Source organism: Pocillopora damicornis, chromosome 1, assembly GCF_964200805.1.
Source record: "Pocillopora damicornis chromosome 1, jaPocDami1.2, whole genome shotgun sequence".
Classification (NCBI taxonomy): Eukaryota; Metazoa; Cnidaria; class Anthozoa; order Scleractinia; family Pocilloporidae; genus Pocillopora; species Pocillopora damicornis.
In genome coordinates this window covers 8,126,455-8,146,728 of record NC_142670.1, presented here as the reverse complement: position 1 = coordinate 8,146,728, position 20,274 = coordinate 8,126,455, and the positions used below count along the sequence as shown (strand labels likewise).

At 37.1% G+C, this 20,274-nt stretch overlaps 1 protein-coding gene across 1 annotated transcript; it reads left to right on the top strand.

Annotated features, from left to right (window-relative positions):
* Positions 1–4,394: 4,394 nt before the first annotated feature.
* LOC149051767 (uracil nucleotide/cysteinyl leukotriene receptor-like) lies at positions 4,395–6,287 on the top strand. The gene has a single exon (XM_089187263.1). It carries the CDS (start codon positions 4,411–4,413, stop codon positions 5,383–5,385), a length of 975 nt encoding a protein of 324 aa, XP_089043389.1. The 5' UTR covers positions 4,395–4,410; the 3' UTR covers positions 5,386–6,287.
* The last annotated feature ends 13,987 nt before the right edge of the window (positions 6,288–20,274 follow it).

Genomic DNA, 20,274 nt, shown 5'->3' with positions numbered 1-20,274 from the left:
TAAAGCAGGTGCAGTTTGAACAATTTTGTGAAACAAATATCCTTATCGTGAATTTGAAGAGCTCTTTCGACGTTCTTAAGGTGTTTGGCATGAAAGTGCAATTTTGCCTTCGTAATGATTACGATCGCTTTTATCAAAACCTTCGAAACACCGAGAATATATATTTTTTCACCTCTTGATGTTGACCTGCATGCAATGGACATAGCTATTGCAGACAGGTAACTCGCTTTATTTGCGTTATTCTGAGGCATGCGATTCAAGCTTTAAATTTGGGAAAAAAGATGGAATTTTTAAATTCAAACCTAAAATTAAAAGTTCTGCTCCGATTTGACCACCTTGTATATGTTTTATGATAAAGCAAGCTGTTTCAACCGGTCTGAACGCACGTTATTTCAAACATTCATCAAGTACAAAGGCGAATGAAAATCCATCACGTCGTTTGCATGGGTTTTGGAGAGTCTTCCAGGCAACCCTTTCCTTTGATTGACCCATTTCTGAGAAATACGTGCAAATCTAAAACTTTTCAATCGTGTTTAAATATTCCCGCGTAAACAAAGCTTTCAGCTACTAACGAAAAAAAAATGTTTCAGCCGACCATCAACAGAAAATCTGCTCGTTTAAACTGTCAGTCTGGCAGACGGGTCGTTACTACTGTCGCATTCCTGATGATCCAACGCTAAGCCTCAACACCTACACACAACCCGTAGATGGATCCCACATCGAATGATCTTTGACATTTCCACAACACAACATTATAGAATTATCTACCTTATTGGTACCTAAATTCGTGGGTCTTTAATTCCGCGTACTGGGCGATTGCAAAAAAATAGCTAAATCAAAGACCTGCGAATGAAAATCAATGCTAAATTGAAAGACGCGAAATTAGCTCCCTTAAGAAAATTCAAGTCGCTGACTAAACTGATCAACTCGTTACAATAACAACATCTACAGGATATCTACACATCAACAAATACTCAAATTATTATTTGGTTATACTGGTAAATTCTATTTTGTCACTTCTGTTCTGAAATGACGTTAACTTGCAAAGAAAGATTTCGCTCTCTTCGTGCATATTCCTTAGAATACTAGGACGCGTGAATCATGAAAGTCAACGCCCCTTTTTCATGTTTGCCTTTTAAAATCGTCAAAATATAACCCCGCGATCTATCTCCTCGCCAGTATTGCGGAATTAATTTCCCGCGAAGTTACAGTTCATGCCTTACTTTATCCTTTTTCAGCAATAAATATCCAACCATCATGAGGCTGTTTAATGTGACCGAGCGGGTGATCAATACATTTGCAGCTTCGAAATTATATTGGTTTCTTCAACATCTAACACTGAATATGAGATTTTTAATATATGTATTTTTTTTTAAATTTGATATTTAGTAGTTATGTCTTGGGTCAAATATGATGATTTTTGCATTTTCATTATTCACCGAAGTAACTGCCCTTATGAGACTAGTCAGTGAGGTTTAGCTGGTGTCTTTTTTTTTTTTTTTGCATAGTCGTCAAGAAAAATATCTACTCCGTGTTAAAAATTGTTTTTGTATGAGAGAGTTGACTGTTCTACCTTCGTTTACTCAACTAATTGAAGAAAGTTTTTAAATTAATAATGTTTATGCTAGCGATTTCGATGAAAAGTGGACGGGAGACAGATGAAGAGAGTCTGCATTTTCTTTCAAGAAGGCCCGAGGAGGGGTTTTTAGGTAGCTACTGCTTCAGCAATATGTTCATTACCACGGGGAGTGGAGAGCTAGGTGTTAACCATTCATTTACCTATTCCAGAAGTGTCATAGCTTTGATCACAAAAATCGAGCTCAAAATTACTCCTTCCCAATTTGCATCTTTGCGCAAGAGTTTCACGGAAGACCTTGTGTTTAACCAGACTTAAAGTATTTAAGGAGTTCAATAATGGTATGGTACGCTTGCTTACCAAGGAACTCTCCCTTAGAATGAATAACAAGCTACACAATCAGAAAACGTCTTAGGCTCTATCAGTCTAGCCCCCTCTTTTTCTCCGCTTGCTATTAGGAGGATCATAGGTTCGAGTCATGTCTTGAGATATGCTCGTGGTAATTATACTTACTGTGCAGAAAGTCACGTTTTTAAAGGAGCATTGGTACTCACTCAGGAGAGTTAATAATAGTTGTGTGGTTGCCTATATTTGACAAGTTTTGGTCTTAATACTTCTTTGAGAGTTATGTGTGTGTTAGTAACGTGTTAGAAGAAAAGGACTATTTTCTCCAATTTGTATATCCTGCAGATCTGAGCAAAGTTCCATTCTCAGAAATATTTCAGAGAACACTATTTTGTAAAAACGATAGACCTTGCGTTGTTTTGTGCCAGAGCGAACCGTAAATGGAAAGTATACAATGCGGGAAATTGACTGTTATGCTAATTAAAAAACTGGTGCAGAACAGTACAGTATATCACACCTGTCTTTGCCATGCACCACAAAGTGTGATTGATAATATCAAAACCTTCTTTCATGCGATAATAGGCATGATAGCAAAGTTTTATTATATGATTTGTGTTTTGATTTACTAGATGCGAATTTCTTCGCTGCGTGGACGTTTTATCGTTTAATTAACGATGATGAATCCTTAATTTTAGACTACGAGGATCAGAGCACGAGTCATACAGCATACGGCAAACGGTATTGATTTATTAGGTATGATTGTTTGTCTGACAAGGTGATCACTTTTGATGTCGATCGCGACGTTTCGACAACATATCGACTGCATGTTTTCGACGATCAAAAAACTATTTAAGCAATACTCTGTGGACCTTATCGCGTGAAGAAGACTCGCAGTACACAAACGAAATGTCGTTATTTACATCGAAAGTGACTACGCCTTGGAAAAAAATCTTCTTTTTCTTTATGTGCAAGTGTATTCATCACGATTATTAGCTGCAACCTTATCATAATAATAATAATTTTATGCTTAAACATGCATAAGGTAGATAAAAATACAGATTTTTTCGTCTTTTCACGAGCGTGGGACAAATAAAAAATTCTGAGTCCCCTTCGGATTCCTCGTCACTGAGCCACACAGACTTCACGGTGAGCGATGTCTATTACGAAATTCATAGGACACGCGTCCTGTATACAGCTGGGATCAACAAGATAATAAGACAGATGGCAAGTTCTGAGCTCGGTAAAGGTTTGATCCTTCATGGGGACTCATAATTTTTTCTTTGTCCCAGGCTCGTGACAGGACGAAAAAATCTTTCTTTCTTTCTTTACCGAGATCAAAGTTTACCATCTCTCCTAATATATTAACAAACATACGCATACTAGTTCACAATAGTTTTTCGATTAGCTGTTTCCTCCAAAATTGCCTACGAGTCAATAACTACCTGTTTGAGTATACCCTCAGGGTCTCAAAATATGATGGGGAAAATATTCTAGAAAGAAGAACCGCAAATTAATGGCAAAAAAATACTGGCATAGTTTTAAATTTTTTTGCTTAAAGATTAGTTCACAACATGAATAAAAAATGTTTCATTGGTGTTTCTGCTTGTTGTTTTATTGGTATCAAGATATTTTCTCCCTGATGTAGCGCAATTTTTCTTCAAAATTGCACGTTTGACATCGAAACTGATATCACTGAGCAGCAGATTTCTTTTTCCATGTTGAGTTATATTTATCTGAATCTGAGATAGCTAGCAACTTATGAAGCAATTAGCATGAAATTCGAGAAGTCTTCTACTTCCACCCTTACCACACGCTTGAGATTTTCTTGGAGATGCAAGCGAATCTTAAATTTTTCGTCTCTCTTGGCGTGATTAAAAAAGAAATAAACTCTAGAAGCTAACGTTGAATGAGAGGTTCAGTATGTCTTCTTAACTGTACCTGAGCGTAATACTTTTTTAAACCTGCATTTAATTCACTGAAAGACTATTTTTGTTTTTCTCCATGTCATAATATTGAAGAAAAAAGCAAATGAACCGACGTTTGCTATTGAACGTATGTAAATTGAAAAGGGAAAACACGTTTCGTATTACTTGTTTTATTTAGTATCTTATTATCATTACCACTCTCACTCATGGCCATTTTTAATCATTTTTTAACTCATTAATGTTTGGTTTGCTTACAATCTCCTCTCTGGAGCTACTTAAGCCAACCTTTTCCATTACATAATATCGCAATATCGCACTCCATGCTCTAGAGGGCATTAGTTTCAAATTCAGATCCTTTAAAGCAATTGGCTTCTGTTGATTACGAAGAATGTTATTCAAATTCAGGCAGTGCATTAGTGGCGTATATAAGGTAATTGTTTTGCACAAACCATTGAAAAGTTCTAATTAACATTTTTTTGAGGGTAATTTACCTCCCTGAAGACGTCTTACATTGAGGAGACAATATTCTGCCTTTTGTCATAGAACTGTTATACGCTTATCGTCATGGAGCGAGATTTTGAGAAGTCTATTTGTCTCGGGAGTGGAATATCTTTTTCCCTACTTTCATTTCTTATATCAGTTCTTAATGGTGTGACTTTGGTGGCATTATACAAAGACCCCCTTCGTCGCTTCAGAAAAACATTTTCCGTGTTTTTGATATTTATTGCTGCGATGGATCTATCCGTTGGCATTGCTGTTTGCCCAGCAGAGGCTGTTATGAGGCTTAGGTGTACATTTGGAGAAAATTTTTCTCCTACGGAGGGAGATTTCCCCAGAATAATGGGATACATTGGAGTTAACAGCTCAATTTTGCTCGTTACAGCCATGTCGGTCGATCGTTTCGTTTCTGTTGTGTGTCCTTATTTCTATCTTCGTAAAGTCAGACCAAAACACCTCGTCTTTTGTACAGTGTTCATAGTTGTTTTCTCTACCATCTTCGCCTCTCTTCAGCTCGTTGATTTGTCTCGGGATGTGTACGTTTTAGTCGATATTCACTTACACACGACGTTTCCTCTTGTCGTAACTACAATGGCCTATACCGGGATTTTCATAACTTTGCGAAAGAGCCGCTCTCGCGTTGATTTGCAAAGAAAGTCATCTATCTCTGAAAACCCAGTACTTAGCGACATACGCAGACTAAAAAACACCCAAAAACAGCAACGATGTGCCACAACTTCGTTTTTAATCTTAATTTGTCTAATTACTTGTCTGGTTCCCTATTTCGTCGTTGTTCTTATTGAAGCAAACTGCTACAGCTGCCACGATCAGAAATGGCTGTTGATTTTAAGAGTAACTTCCGAGATATTTCTGAACGTCAATTCTGCAGTAAATCCTATTTTGACTACATTTAGACTTAAAGAACTGAAGCGATCAATTGAAGTAGTATTATGTGGAAGAGAGAACATCAATAATGTGGCAGATTTGGAAGATCAACATCTTCAAACTTCGAGAGCGCATGTATCTAATTGTCCACGTTAATCAGAGATGGAGGAATCATACGCACGGGAAAACCTAACTCCGATCATTTTTATCAATGTAGAAACAAAATATTTCAATACGCGACTGTATTGAATTGATTACTTCTACTAAAAATTTAAAAACAGCTTCACCAAGGATACAAGGCCACAACCATGATATAAATCATTTGTCGAACAATGAAGCCTTACGTTAGTTTAGTTGTTTTTTTTTTGGTTTTTTTTTTAATTTTCAGCATTTTTTGTGTTCATCACTTTCACAAGACATAGAAATAGACACTTCATTCATGGCTAAAATGCACAGTCCAAACGGTAAATTGTGAAGTCAGACTATCTGGTGAATGATAAAATTTCGTGATATTATACTTTTCCTATTTTCTACGTACGATGCTCAGCGAAGCTTATATAAAGGAGTTTCTAATGGAGTCTATTGATCACGCTATTTTTTGGCCTTATCGCTCCACGCAAGTGTTTTAAAACCCTACGGCTTGCAGTTGAATAGACTCATTAGAGCAGGTGTGCATTGCCTAAAACGCCACTTCTTTGAGGCTAATCATCATGCATTAAAAGGAATCTTATTAAAATTAACTCAGTCCACGTAGTAAATTCTGACGAACAAAAACAAATCCAACAAGCTGTGCTTTCAAAACGAGCCTTTTGAAATAGAGTGATCAATACCTAATATACTCTCACGTGTTTCAATGCATCGTAAAAAAAAAATTACTGCTTTCAGTAATATTTTAGGCCTTACCAGCGGCCTAAAACGTCAAATAATTGTAAATCGTTTCTGCGTGGTGCATTTATCAATAAAAGTGGACCCTGTTTACACTGTCAAAGACCCCACATATCTTAAATGAGCTATATTCATATTTTTCTTGGTCTGGAATCTTAAATCCTCGAATCTGATATTCCATTCCCCTTGGATGACCGTTTAATACAGGTTTGACTATAAGAGCAGTTTACTGCTTCTGAATTGCATAGTAAATTTTTTTTTAATCTACTTGCCACTTCGCCAGAGGGAGAAATTACCTTGATTTTTATGATCAACACAAACATGAATTACGGCTTAAAGACGCCAGCAACTTGCCAATATGAATGGAAGATGTCCTATATAGGCGATCGGCAGAAGGAAGAGCCTTGCTTAACTCAAAAGTTCTGAAGCAGATCCATTTACTACATGTGTTGCATCTGAGTTCGTGCCTATGACATCACGAAATAGCTTTTCCAATGCACTTTGCCTGTGGTTAGCCAGGGCTATGCTTGGTTGGCTGTAAATTTTGCGAATAAACTGCCTCAGATACAACTTTCATCCTTCCCAGCACATATGCCTTTCATTTTCAAAAAACCAAGAGTGGAAATTCATGTGATTCTTTGCCATAAGCGTGCACTGCATGCATGAAGCACCGTCTTAGAAAAAGCGTCCCCTTCCGTGGAGCAAGAATAATACATGTCACTCATAATTACACACTTATACCGTGAACATAGGTTAGTCAGTCATTAAAGGGGCTTAAAAATCAACTCGGTGTCACCTTTTCCGAGTCGCTACACCTAACTTATAGCCATGTGATGCTTTTTTTGAGCTCGGTTTATAGGGATATTTATTACGAGTATTGAGGCCCTAAGATCCATATATCACCTACGATGAAAACGAAGATGTCTACAAATGTCGATGGCTGGAATAGAATTGCAATTTTGGCGTTTTATACTGTATATGGGAAGACGAAAGCTACTGATCCCTATTGCTGATTTGCTTCAAAAATAAATAATAGAAGGTCTCTTCCAATCATAAATACCAGTAAACTCATAAAGAAAATTACTAATTCTTACGTTTGGTTCCGAAATGCTTTCCAAAACACTCAACTCCTGTTTGTATCTTTGACCTAAAAAATTTACGATTTTTTAAATGTTTTTTTTTGTTATTATAATTTTTTTTATCAGAACAGTCATAACGTTTATCTATTTGCAATTTGGGTGTTCATTGATTTTAGGAGGACATTGAAATAAACGAACGTACACCAAACAAACAGTGAATTTAAACTTTTTCTTGGTTTTTTTTTTTTTCCTTTTGGGATCCGACACCAGAACTGAATCAGAAGTTAGAAGTTCATCAAGACTTTCTCTAGATAAACTATCGTAGGGAGATACGACGACTTACTGTAGTAAGAATAAATGGACATATATAAAGTTGATACTCACCCATAAATCTTATCAACAATGCGTTCGTAGTCGATGATTGAAGAATGTTCATTTCTTCGAGAAATAATTTCCCCGCGGCTAAAAAAGCCAACTTAAGCCGGATGATGCACTCGCTATATGATAGAGTGTATTATATTACAGTCGGTATGATGGTTTGTCCATTATCTTCTATATCGTTGTGTAAAATTATTGCTCGGGAGTGCTTGATAGACCGGTATCCAGTAAATGGATGATTTCAGCTTGTATTTTGTTAATTTTTAGCGACAGTCAAGCTTTTAAAATGCAACATATTTTTCTCGATTTAGAACTGGCTGACATGTACAGTGTGAACGTCCGGTATTTCATTTCGCAGTTACACCACAATGACATCTGAAGTCAGAACAAACATTTTCTGTTTGTTCTTGAATAGAAGGAAATGACTAATTTCAGACATTTCTTAAGAACTACCATTTTAAGCGTCGGGGTTACTTTTTGAAATCTATCGCAGTTTTGCAGTAAACTCTTTAATCTCTCTTCTAACGGCTGTCTTATTTACATGTCATTCCTATTTTACTAATTGTTTTTGCCTAAAGCAAATTTAAAATGGGCATAAGTTTTTTTCTGCCATTAGAAACCTGCCCCTGACAGCCCATTTAAGTTCAAACTTAAAAAGTTAGAAAAAGCAATACAAACGAATAATTTAAAACGAGACCAAAATTTTGTAAATTAAAAATGATGCACTGAGAAAGTCACAGTGGGTAGCAATAGCAGCGCGCTTATAAGGATCCTTAAATGTTTTCCTTGTTTTCTGCATTTGTAAACCGAAAAGAATTAAAAGTCATGAAATTGGAGAACTACTACGTTTGTTTCTTGATATACACGAGTGTTTTTGGGACAAACTTCTTCAGTGCAGTGCTTTTCTCGCGCCGATAAACCTTAACTCGCCAGTAGCATTACGCTTGAAATACCCTTATCATGATATCAAACCCTGAAAAATTATTTCCGCCCAACACGGAATTTTTTTTTTCGGAAAATATTCGAACCTACAGAAAAGGATACGTATAACAGGAGTACATGATCCTATATGAATTGTATGTCCTCCCCCCCCCCCCTTGGGGACAAAATTAAACAAAATAGACGTGACTTCATTTGTATATTCCTGATAGTTTATATTTCCTCAAAGGTGTTTCGGTGATAAACAAGAAGTAGCAAATGCGAAAAATCGCTGTAAGAGTTGCCAATTGTGTATATGCATTCATGTTGTATCTATCGATGCCGACTTTTTCTCCAACTAGTTTTCACTCCAACATTTCAAGCAATACACTTGATCAAACATTTCGACTCTGAGAAATTTGAGAACATTCGTCATTTTCCTGACATGGATACAAAAAAAAAAAGAAAAAAAAAAAGGAAAAGAAAAAAAATGTGGCTTTAAAAAATAATAATGATGACTAGATAGGTGAATATGTATTTATTATACATTTGTTTATTTATCCATCATTGCTATAGGAGCAACTATTTTGTGTCACATTCAATTTGATTACGTATCTGACTTACTATATGGAACACGAAAACAGATTAAAGAAAAGACGTTAAAATCGTTGATTTGTATGTTTAACACAATTTATAGGCAATCAAGCTTTTACACAGTTTTTTTCTTTTAATTTTAGGGCGAACCTTAAACTTAACAATAAAAATACAAACATTGCAGTTGACTAACTTCAACGCCTTGGAATGTAAAGCTCTTCTACAAGTATTAACATTAAGCAGAAATATCTTAAGAAGGGCGACAAACCGAGTGAGATTTATATCATTGTATCCGTTCCATTAAAACGAGGGTCCAAGCATCATGTACTATTGTTGTTAGCAGTACTGTCTCCAATTTATCCAAGCTACCTTTGCAAAGGGCCTACTTCCTATGGAAACAGATAGACCCATGATTTACCAGGATGCCGAATGCGGCCCTTCGTAACAACAATTAAAGTCAACAGCTAATAGCACTATATAAGCGGTTCATTTATGTATTTACGTCATTACGATAATGACCAGGATGGCCCTACCTTTAGTGAAGGGGGGGGGGGAGGGGGGGCATTGGGGTCTACGAAACCGCAGAACTGAAAAAAAATACATTTAAAACCGCAACAAAAATTTGCTTAAAGCCGAAAATCGCATCCAAAACCGTCTAAGCCGATTTTTCACATCCTAGTTGTCAAAACCCTAATCGACCCAATACAGATGACAGATAGAGCACAAAGAGGTCTCACAGCTATGGAGGCAAAAAGATTGCCGCTCAGATCAAAGAGGAATTGGAACCCGAATAGGAAAAGCCAAAACTACTTCGGACTCCAAATCTGAAAGCCCATTAGTATTTTTGACGAAAACCGAAAACCAAGTGCCAAAACTCGGAAATCTGCGAAGCACAATAAACACCAAAACTGTAAAATCGAAGTTTGTTTGGCAGAAAACCGAAACACCGATCTAAAAAAATGACGAACACCGCAAAACCAAAAATCCTAATCCCCCCTTCCTTACTGATACTACGATACTAATCAGGCTCTACTGAGGAATTACAGAGGGAAGGTCATGCTAAGTGATTGCAAATCGCTAAAAGATGATTGACTAACTTCACCGAGGCGCGGTGCTATTTATGCATCCAAAGACTGCATTTCGACTGCCCTTATTTTCCCGGCATCACTTGCGTTAACTCGTGAGCTCTTCCTTGCAGAGTTTCCAACTTCGTAAGATGGAAAAATTGCGTTCATCCTCCTTTTCAATCGCTCTTTAATCTGTAGATGAACAATTGGCCAAATATCAGTCCTTAACCATCCAAAGCTCAGTGATTCTAAAGTCTTCACAATTCACTTGATCTACCTCCCCTGTTTCATATCATTCTTACCTGGCTGTTTCGCACACAATGGAAGAAAAAAATCAGGAATCCCTAAGACAGAAAATTATTTCAAGATCAGCCTTTTTTAGAGATGGCAGAGCGTCGTTTAAAAAGTTTGATGTAGTGCAAACATCTTGTAATCTCTATCTTGAAATCGTCTTTAAAAAATGGATAAAACAGTAAATTAAGGGAAGTTGCAGATCTCAAAAACCAAGAAGTAAATCCCCTCTTGTCGACTAGGTTACCTTTGAACGGGAAATATCATCAGACTAATGTAAGAATGTAGTTTGGACATTCAAGTTAGCAAACAGATGATTAGATTTCCGACAGTCTTATTTACATCTCACCTGAATCGAATTGACGACGGTGAAAATGTAGGCGAAAGCTTTTTGTGATGACGACAAAAGACCGAATACTCACCTGAGTTGAGTTAAAGATGGTAAAAATGTAGGCGAAAGCTTTGTGCAATGGCGACAAAAGACCGAATAGCCACGTTATACCCATCAGTGGAATCATCACCGCGCATGTTTTAAAGCCAAGTCTGCCGGAATAACGACAACATTTAAAAAAAGTTTGAATTATTTGATTGTTTCCTGTACATAATCATGAATTAACCTCTTCAATGAATAAGTAATTAATTTCTCACTGTTTATTGCTAGCTAGGGTGGAATTGAGGCAAATACCTCACAACTAGATGTTACAGCAATTGGTTCCCGTTTATTTAACTTTTTTCCCTCCACTGATTAAAATATTTCGCTAACTACAAATTTTAAATCTCACCGTATCTGCTTGATATGAGTGTCTTCCCTCATAGGCTGCACTAGCGTGGTCATCTCTTTTATGACTCGGACGAGAATCAAAATGTTGAGCTGAAACAAACAAGGAATGTCAAATATCGGCAGAGTGGTTGTTGCTAAGACAAGTAATGCTGAATACATTGTGGGCGTAAATTGAGCTAACAAGCCAACTGGGAGCTGGTCAATGAATTGGGTACAAATTGGCTTGTTAGCTCAATTGGTAGAGCGCTGCACCGGTATCGCAGAGGTCATGGGTTCAAGTCCCGTACGGGTCTGAATTTTTTTCAGGTCCTATTTACAACTACTAGTTTCAGTAGTGTTCTTAGCTGCGAGGATCTTCTAATTTCATCTCTCCACCGCAGTGCAAATATGTGAATTTTCATATATCTAAATTCCTCATTCACTTGGATGTTTATTTGTACCCAATTCATTGACCAGCTCCCAGTTGGCTTGTTAGCTCAATTGGTAGAGCGCTGCACCGGTATCGCAGAGTTCATGAGTTCAAATCCCGTACGGGCCTGAATTTTTTTCAGGTCCTATTTACAACTACTAGTTTCAGTAGTGTTCTTAGCGGCATGAAAAGAATTAGAAATGTGTCAATCACCTCAAAGGAATTGTATTACCACTAGTGAAGGTAAGGTAAACATTAGTCCATTACCCCTGAGCTGCCATTGTAGTCAAGTAAGACAGCAAAATGAGTCAAATGATTGCAGCTGCACACTGTTTCTTCTGAGTTGCTTTGTGATACAACCACATAGCATCCTCTCCCTGAAAATCCTTCTGAGCTGGAAAAATAACGACAACGTTAAAAGAAAAAAAGACACAAAAAAAATTAAAACAATAACAGCAATATTATAAAAAAAAATTGTGGAGAAGACCTTTGGTTACCAAAGGGTCAACTAGCTATCTTCCTCATATAATCGTAGCCTCGAGACTTTCTTGACTACTTTCCATTTTATTCAGTAATTGATATGTGCCACTCATAGAGTCGGCTTTGATATTCTAGCCGGTACGATGTGATGAAAAGGTATATTGACGATCCAGGCGAGTAAAACACAACTGTATCTTACCTTCTGTGAAGAAAATTGAAAAAACGGAAATATCGAAAAAAAATCAAAGGTAAACTTTTAATTTTGCGGTAAAAAAAACGATTCTGTTAGCAACAATATGTACGACGATGGCAGAAGCGAAAAATGTTGACAACCGCAAGTGAAAAGGAATAAAATGCATAAAACAAATAGCTTCAAAACAGGAAGTAACAGATTGACAGTGATGGATGTTTGATAACTTTAGGGAAGTCACATTGGCATCATAGTCAAGTGGGGACTTTTTCCACTCGAATATTATTGTTTTTTTGGTTTTCCATGCTGCAAGAGCTGATTGGTGTTTCCTTCACAAACAAAAAAAAAATTCATTGTGATTAACAAAGATTACGGAAGCCTGGCTTGCATAGCTTTTTAGAACAAGGTACGTAATATATTTCAGTTTCTTACCTTTTGTTAAAGCCCCTCCAAAACACACATGTCTTTTTTCTTTCATTAACCTGAAAATGTGTGTCTCCTTGAAATAAATAAACACAGTGTAGAGCAATTGATACCAATTTTGATCGTGTTCTTACCTTCAGGTTTCTGAACTTTAATATGATATTCGCTTCCAGTTTTTCTGGTTTTGGATCCATAGCCACGGCCATTATCCTAGAGTTCAAATACCTAACAAAAAAGGAAAGGAAAATTATAATTTTTATATTTTGAATCATATAATTTTAGAGAAGTTGAACTTCACCTCGTGGCTTTGCCTGCTTCATTCCTGACAAGTTGATCTGTGTCTAGTAGTTCGTGGAGATCCTTATACACAATCCCAACAACTAATGAAACTAAAAAAAATCGAAAAGTTAAAAAGGCTGAAGCACAGTCTTTTAAGAAACTTCAGATAACTCAATCATCTAGACTGTGTAAAGAAACAAACAAACTCAGGACTCTGTTTATGTGCAAATGAATTTCAATACCGCGTAAATTTATAAGGGAAACCAGGGGAATTGTTCTTACACAATTTAGGAGTAAACACTGCAGTAGATACCAACCGGATTTCGGAAAGTTTGCAGACAAAACATTTATGCTTGCTTGCAATTCTTGATTCTCAAGGTAGAAATCACTTGCATTTTGATGGTAGGCTTTATGAATACCTAGCACTAACGAACAAAACATCAGGTGATGGTTTCAATAATTTCACGACTCTTGCTGGACTGAAAATACAGTCTGTAAACCATGGTTGTATCAACGCTTTTATTTACTTTAGCTCTCAACGAGTGCAATCCTTAAAATATTGTAAAACCATCCATAATAAGGGGTATTCAATGGACGGACCAGATGGATGGATTTGATCCAGCAATAGCGTTTCTCATTCAGTAATCTGTACAAATTTATTTCATCATCAAGGCCCATAGACCATATTGTGTTCAGACTCACCCATTTTGTGACTGTCGATCACTTGTGGGGACCTCGTTCCAATCAGGTGGAGCTTGCTGTAGTTAAGAGCAAAGTCCTCAAAGGCAACTGCCACCTTAAAAGTGGATTCTCTTCTTGTCTCAATCTCTTCTGTTACAGAGGCGTGTTTACGAGCTTTTGTGATGTTTTTAATAATGGTGATGAAGACTTCTAAAACCACTATGGCTTCCTGTAATGAAATGTAGTATTTTGCTCAGCTAAGGTACCAAGAATTTGTGGGTAGAAAACAAAAAAAGATTAATAGATAAATGAGAAAAAGTATTCCAGCGAGAGAGCCAACCAATGTCGGGCACAGATATATGTGCGCAGGTTAAATATCGACTCGTCCAGAAGGATCAATTATTCAGTTAATTCAGTTATTGTCCTATCATTTAAAAACAGATAACAATTATACTGATAATTATGATCATAATAAAACTGATAACGATAATTTATCAATAAAAATTCCAATAAGATATTTCTTACAGGCATGAAAAACTATGTAGCTCAACGTCGTAATCAAATTAAAAATTATGAGCCATTAATATTTTACTTTTACGAGCAATATGAGACGAAAGCAGAAAAACTAACATACCGACAAAACATGATTTATACGCTTTATGATAATTCATATTTGCGGATTCTGTTTGAACATTTAAAACAGACCGACGGAGCGTTAGTTGCATAACTGTGGAAAGAAATTAGTATAATAAAATACCTGCAAGGAACTGACATTGGTAATATCCATTCTGCCAAGTTTAGAGACATGTTCAGCCGCCTGAGGTAAGGAAAATAATAGTTGAATTGTAGAATATGAGAATCCTAAAAGGGAAAAACAAAAACATACAAACAAACAAAACAAAACAAAAACAAAAAAAATTACACACCAGCTTCTGAATCATTTTTGACTGCAATGGCGATGATGATATCAATGGCATTAAGGGCGCGGATGAAAGCAGGTAAAAAGGTAACTGAAACGACGGCAACTGAGACTGAGACTGAGAAGGTGACAGGGAAAGCGGTGGCCAAAGCGATGGCGACGGCAAGCAAGACTGCAACTGAGACAGTAACTGCGAAGGTGACTGGAAAGATGACTGTGATGTCAACTGAAAAGTCAAGTGCGATGGTGAAAGTGATGGCAAGTGAGAGGCCATCTGCAATGGCAACTGGGATAATGTTGACTGTGAATGTGGTGTTGAATGTAAATCCCAGTGCAACTGAGATGGCGAATGCGACAGCAACTGAGAAGGCAACTGTGACAATGAATGAGAGGGAGATTCTGACGACGATTGAGGGAGTGGCTGGGAAGGCGATTGGGAAGGGAACTGCAGCAATGACGGGAACTGCGACTGAGATGGCAAATGAGACGGTGTATGAGAGAGTGACTGAGACATCGACTGCATCACCGACTGCATCACCGACTGCAAGGGTGACTGAGACATTGACAGGGATGGTGATTGTGACAGTGAAAGAAATTTCAAAGATGATGACCACAGTGGCGGCGATGGAGTAGGACGTAACTTTCTGGATTCGGATGATGAAGATGCGTCTGCAGTTGACTGAAACGTCCTGTGAAATGCCAACTGTAACAGGGACTGAGAAGGTGTCTGGGAAGTCGATTGCCAAAGAGATGGCAACTGAGAAGTCGAATGCAGTGGTGACTGAGAAGGCAACTGTGACGACGACTGTGAAGGAAACTTGGAAAGTAATTGGAAAGGCGACTGCGACAACGACGATGAATGAGACAGTGGATGAGATAGTGACAGCGACAATGATAACCATAATGGCGGCGATGGAGTGGGTTGTGGCCTTATAGATTCGGATGGTAAAGATGTTTCTGCAGTTAAAGTTGAGGATAGTAATGAGGCAGCTGACAAAAAAAAATAAACAAACAAACAGGTAAACAAACATTAGTAAAGAACAGGAACAAACAGAAACGTAATGATCTAGAAATGTTTGCCCAAGTGAAAATTTTATCCTGATTGTCAGAAGGTCCATGAGTTCCGCTTGCTATGATAGCAGTGGTGGGTGTACCAAACGTGAACTCATAGGTAACATTCGCATTACGGTCAATGAGCCTTTTACTTGATTCAATATTAAAAATAAATGGCTAATTTCTCTTACCTTTGGGAATTTCACAAATATAAGCCATATAATTGACTCTATTTTAATGACTCTATTTTAAGGCGCAACGAATTTTAAAAGAATATATTTTCTATTTAGTTATTTGTTTAGAATCTTAAACACTTCTTCGTAAAGCAAAAAAGTGTTCAAATCATTATTTTACTTACTGTAAGCTTCTGTTCCACGTTCTGTTGAAATTTTAGTCACGAATAATTGAGTTGTTGAAGCCCCAATAGATGTAAAGAAATCCGACGGGTATGAATATGAAGTGACGCTGTGACTATCTGAACATTTGGTGATGTTACATTTACCGTCACACGTCTGTGTACAAACGTTAGCGTTGCAACACATGTTGCACACCTGTCCTTTTTCTCTGCATCTTTGTGTACATTTTTTCCCGCTGCAGTTCAGTTTACATTCTTTAGCGTCGCAGATTTGTTCACAATGCGGACCGTTACATTCTAGATCCATTACACATTCATCTCGTTTACCTTGACACTTCTGTGTTTTACACTTTTCCCCGCTGCAGTTCAGTTTACATTCTTTAGCGTCGCAGATTTGTTCACAATGCGGACCGTTACATTCTAAATCCATCTCACATTCATCTCCTTTACCTTGACACTTCTGTGTTTTACACTTTTCCCCGCTGCAGTTCAGTTTACATTCTTTAGCGTCGCAGATTTGTTCACAATGCGGACCGTTACATTCGAGATCCATTACACATTCATCTCCTTTACCTTGACACTTCTGTGTTTTACACTTTTCCCCGCTGCAGTTCAGTTTACATTCTTTAGCGTCGCAGATTTGTTCACAATGCGGACCGTTACATTCTCGATCCATTTTACATGCATTTCCTTTACCTTGACACTTCTGTGTTTTACACTTTTCCCCGCTGCAGTTCAGTTTACATTCGTTAGCGTCGCAGGTTTGTTCACATTCCGGACCGTTACATTCTCGATCCATTTTACATGCATTTCCTTTACCTTGACACTTCTGTGTTTTACACTTTTCCCCGCTGCAGTTCAGTTTACATTCTTTAGCCTCGCAGGTTTTCTCACAATCCAGACCGTTACATTCTAGATTCATTACACATACCTCTACTCTAGTATCGCACGTCTGTTTACACCCTTTCCCCTTACATTTCATGTAACAATTATAATTACCACTGCTGTAATTCCCGAGCGGATTACAATGATCGCCATCAGTGTTACATTCCGATTTACATTTATCCTGATTGCAATCACCATTGCCCGGCCCAAAACCTGAAACGACAAAAACAAGAACAGAACCAAAAATATGAGAATACTGAATATGAAAACGGTATGACGATAAGTATGAAAAATATCAAGGTATTGCTTCGTTGCGCAAAGAAACAACTTTGCACCATTGTTGCTTAAAACCACTGAAAATAATTTTCATGGAAACTACCATTACAGATAGGCGGTCCTCGTAAGATTAAAGAGTGAGCCTTCTTTCCATTACTACGTTGTTTTGCAGCTTAGGAATTGAGAATTACATAAGGGTGTAAAGAACATTTTTGCATGACGAAGTTGGCTTCTCAGATATTGTTTACAGATTACTGAAAAATTAAATACCCAAGAAAAACTGACTCATAAAAATTGCAAAGGAGAAAAACAAGCCTTGAAAGACTCGGAATGGTATTGCTAAGCTGCTAGGCTCGGCAGTATCTTAAAGGGGTGAGGCGACCTAAATTTCAATTATCTATTTAGTCACTACAGAATTTTCGTATCTTTAAATTAGGAAAAAACCCAAGCTTTAAATATTCCGTCGCAATTTACATCCTCGCGAAAAAGCTTCACTTTTTCTTAATAGGCTTTAAGCCTGTATCTCAATAATACATTGGTAAAACTGCTTCCTGAGATATCTCCCCTAAAATATTTCGTGTTGGCTTTATGAAACAAGCCTGTGTGGTCACCTGCCACCAAGAATGGTCTTATCAGAAACTAATCTAAGTTGTAGCGGTCTTTGTTTCCGCTAAATTTTATTTCGAAGACTTTTCAAAGGGCAACCATTAGAAGTACTCCTCGAAGTGCGATTAGAATGCATTCTAAATGAAAAAAAAACATTTAAAAGGAGCTTTTGCACCCACCCAGCATAGTTATTCATAACAGGAGTGTTCCCCACCCACATCTGGCAACTTCTCGTCATCATTATTTTTTCCGTTTTGTGAGTTTAGTTCCTGTAAGCTGAACAAAATGCAACCCTCTGGAAAATTGTCAGCGGCTGGAGATCGGTCCGAAATATCATTTGCCAATATAAATGCAAGGCTTGTGATAATTTTCCTTTTAGCAAGAACCAGCCGCTTACTCACCGCTGGCAAACACTACGGAATATGGTTTGTCATGCAAATTATTTCCGTCGGGTCTTTCTGCCGCAATTTAGTCGCAGTAAGCCTTTTTACTTAAGTAAAAAAATATAACAGGAACGAAACTAACTTTTCTAGCAAATGCTGCATTTTAATTTTAATATTTTCAATAATTTAGCATAGGATACACAATACTCGGCGAAAAACAGTGCATTTTTGAATAGTAAAGCTTTATAGGCTAAAGATATCAACTTGTGGTGACGGTTTTTATTCCTTTTAATGTTACTATTAATTACTGACAGTTGCCACTCTTTGTTTCTTAAGTCCTTTTACATCGAATGAGGTTGTTTTAAGAGTGCGAGCATCATAGGAGTTGCGTTGAAACAACTACGCCTCCACTTGAAATATGTCTAACTGTTACGTTCCTTAATCAGTTACTTTCTTTCTGGTGTTTAATTAACGTCATCGCTTTGTTTCTAAGACTCTCCCTAAACAGCTCGTATTTCAGTCAATTGCATGTTTTCGAATAAGAAGCATCAAATAATACGGCAGCGAATGAGTTTTTCGTCTCGCTTTAGTTTCGTTTGTGATTTGGTAGTTTTACTGTGTGGATCAGATAAAGAAGTAATTTTCGTTTTTCCTTTAGTAAACATATTTGTTGATGTCCCCTCATGGGCATGCATATGAACATCTTCATGACAATTTCGAATATTCCGTGTTTTCCACGCAACAATAATATTCTCCTCGTGTGGTGCTCCGCCTCAAAAAAAAAATGCACTACCTAGTACATCATCATTAAGCCTTTGATATACAATTATGTTTCATCGCCTTTTGTTTCGATCGCTACTCGTTTTTAATTGATTTCTCCTTTAAGTTGGTTCATTCAGTTGTAATTGTTTTAAGTTCACGAGAAACATTGACTGCTAGTGAGGAATAAATTTAAGTTCGGTTCTTTCATCGCCTGCAAGTCTTTGTTACTCCGAAGTCGTAATTATACCCTCATTAGCCAGCGACAAATTTTAAGCTTCATTTAATGACGAATATGACCGTCGCCTTGCTACAACCCTAATATAATTAGCTATATTTTTTTAGCTTTTTCTAATGGTCCTCAGTAATAAGTGCAGAGCAGAAGGAGTAAGCTTAGAGGGGTGCTTTTAGACAAATTTAAGAGGGAGGAATGATATCCTAATGATTTGTAATTGTAACTTTAAATTATTTGTATATGTTTTTATTTTTATCTTTTCCTTTGTAATTGGCACTGAAAAGCCCCTTTAGGGAAGTGGTCAATAAACGTATGTATGTATGTATGTATCATAATATCTCGTTAATATGCAAACAATCTATTCTTCCTATTTTTTATCATAGGTGTATAGTGTAGGGAGATTGTAATAAGCCGAGAGTTCTCAGCGTTTAGAAAGCCTCCAAAACCAAGCAATGCGCAATATTTTATCAGCTCATCGTAAATCTTGTACAAAAGGTATGCGCAGTAACTTAGGTCTATTAGCATTAAGTCGTTTCCAAAAGGATCTTTGTCAACCACAAGATATTGCATGCTTAGTCTGCCATTTTCTGTTGGAATGATCTTCCAAAAGAGTTAAAGGAACTCAGTCCTTTCTTAAGTTGAAAACAGTATAAAGGAGAACAACTTTGCTGCTTATTAGTATGTATGTATCGCTCTTTTTTCTCTTTTTGTTTATATATATAAATATAAACCATATATACCAAGAGAATTTTGAATAGCCAAAACGTTAAAGTTGCTCAAAAACCTTTTCAGACTTTGGGGCACATTTTCGCCAAAACTAAGGATCCTGTCACGAAAGAACAACGAACCGACGCCATTTATTCTATTCTATTTATTCGCTCGGAATAAGCTTGTGCCACTAATCTAGTGAACGATGATTTATGTTTTAAAAAGAACTTTTGTACTCACTCAACAAAGTCATTGATAATATTTTAAAAAGAACTTTTGTACTCACTGAACAGAGTCATTGATAATAGGACTGTTCCCCATATCTGACAAAATTTCGTCAACATTTCTTTTTTTCTGTGAGCTTAATTTTCTTTTAGCATTATGTTTCCCCAACTCTGATCTTTTTCCCTG

What these genes read in the sequence shown, in the direction of transcription:
- LOC149051767 (XM_089187263.1), top strand. Translation starts at nt 4,411, where the DNA reads ATGGAGCGAGATTTTGAGAAGTCTATTTGTCTCGGGAGTGGAATATCT.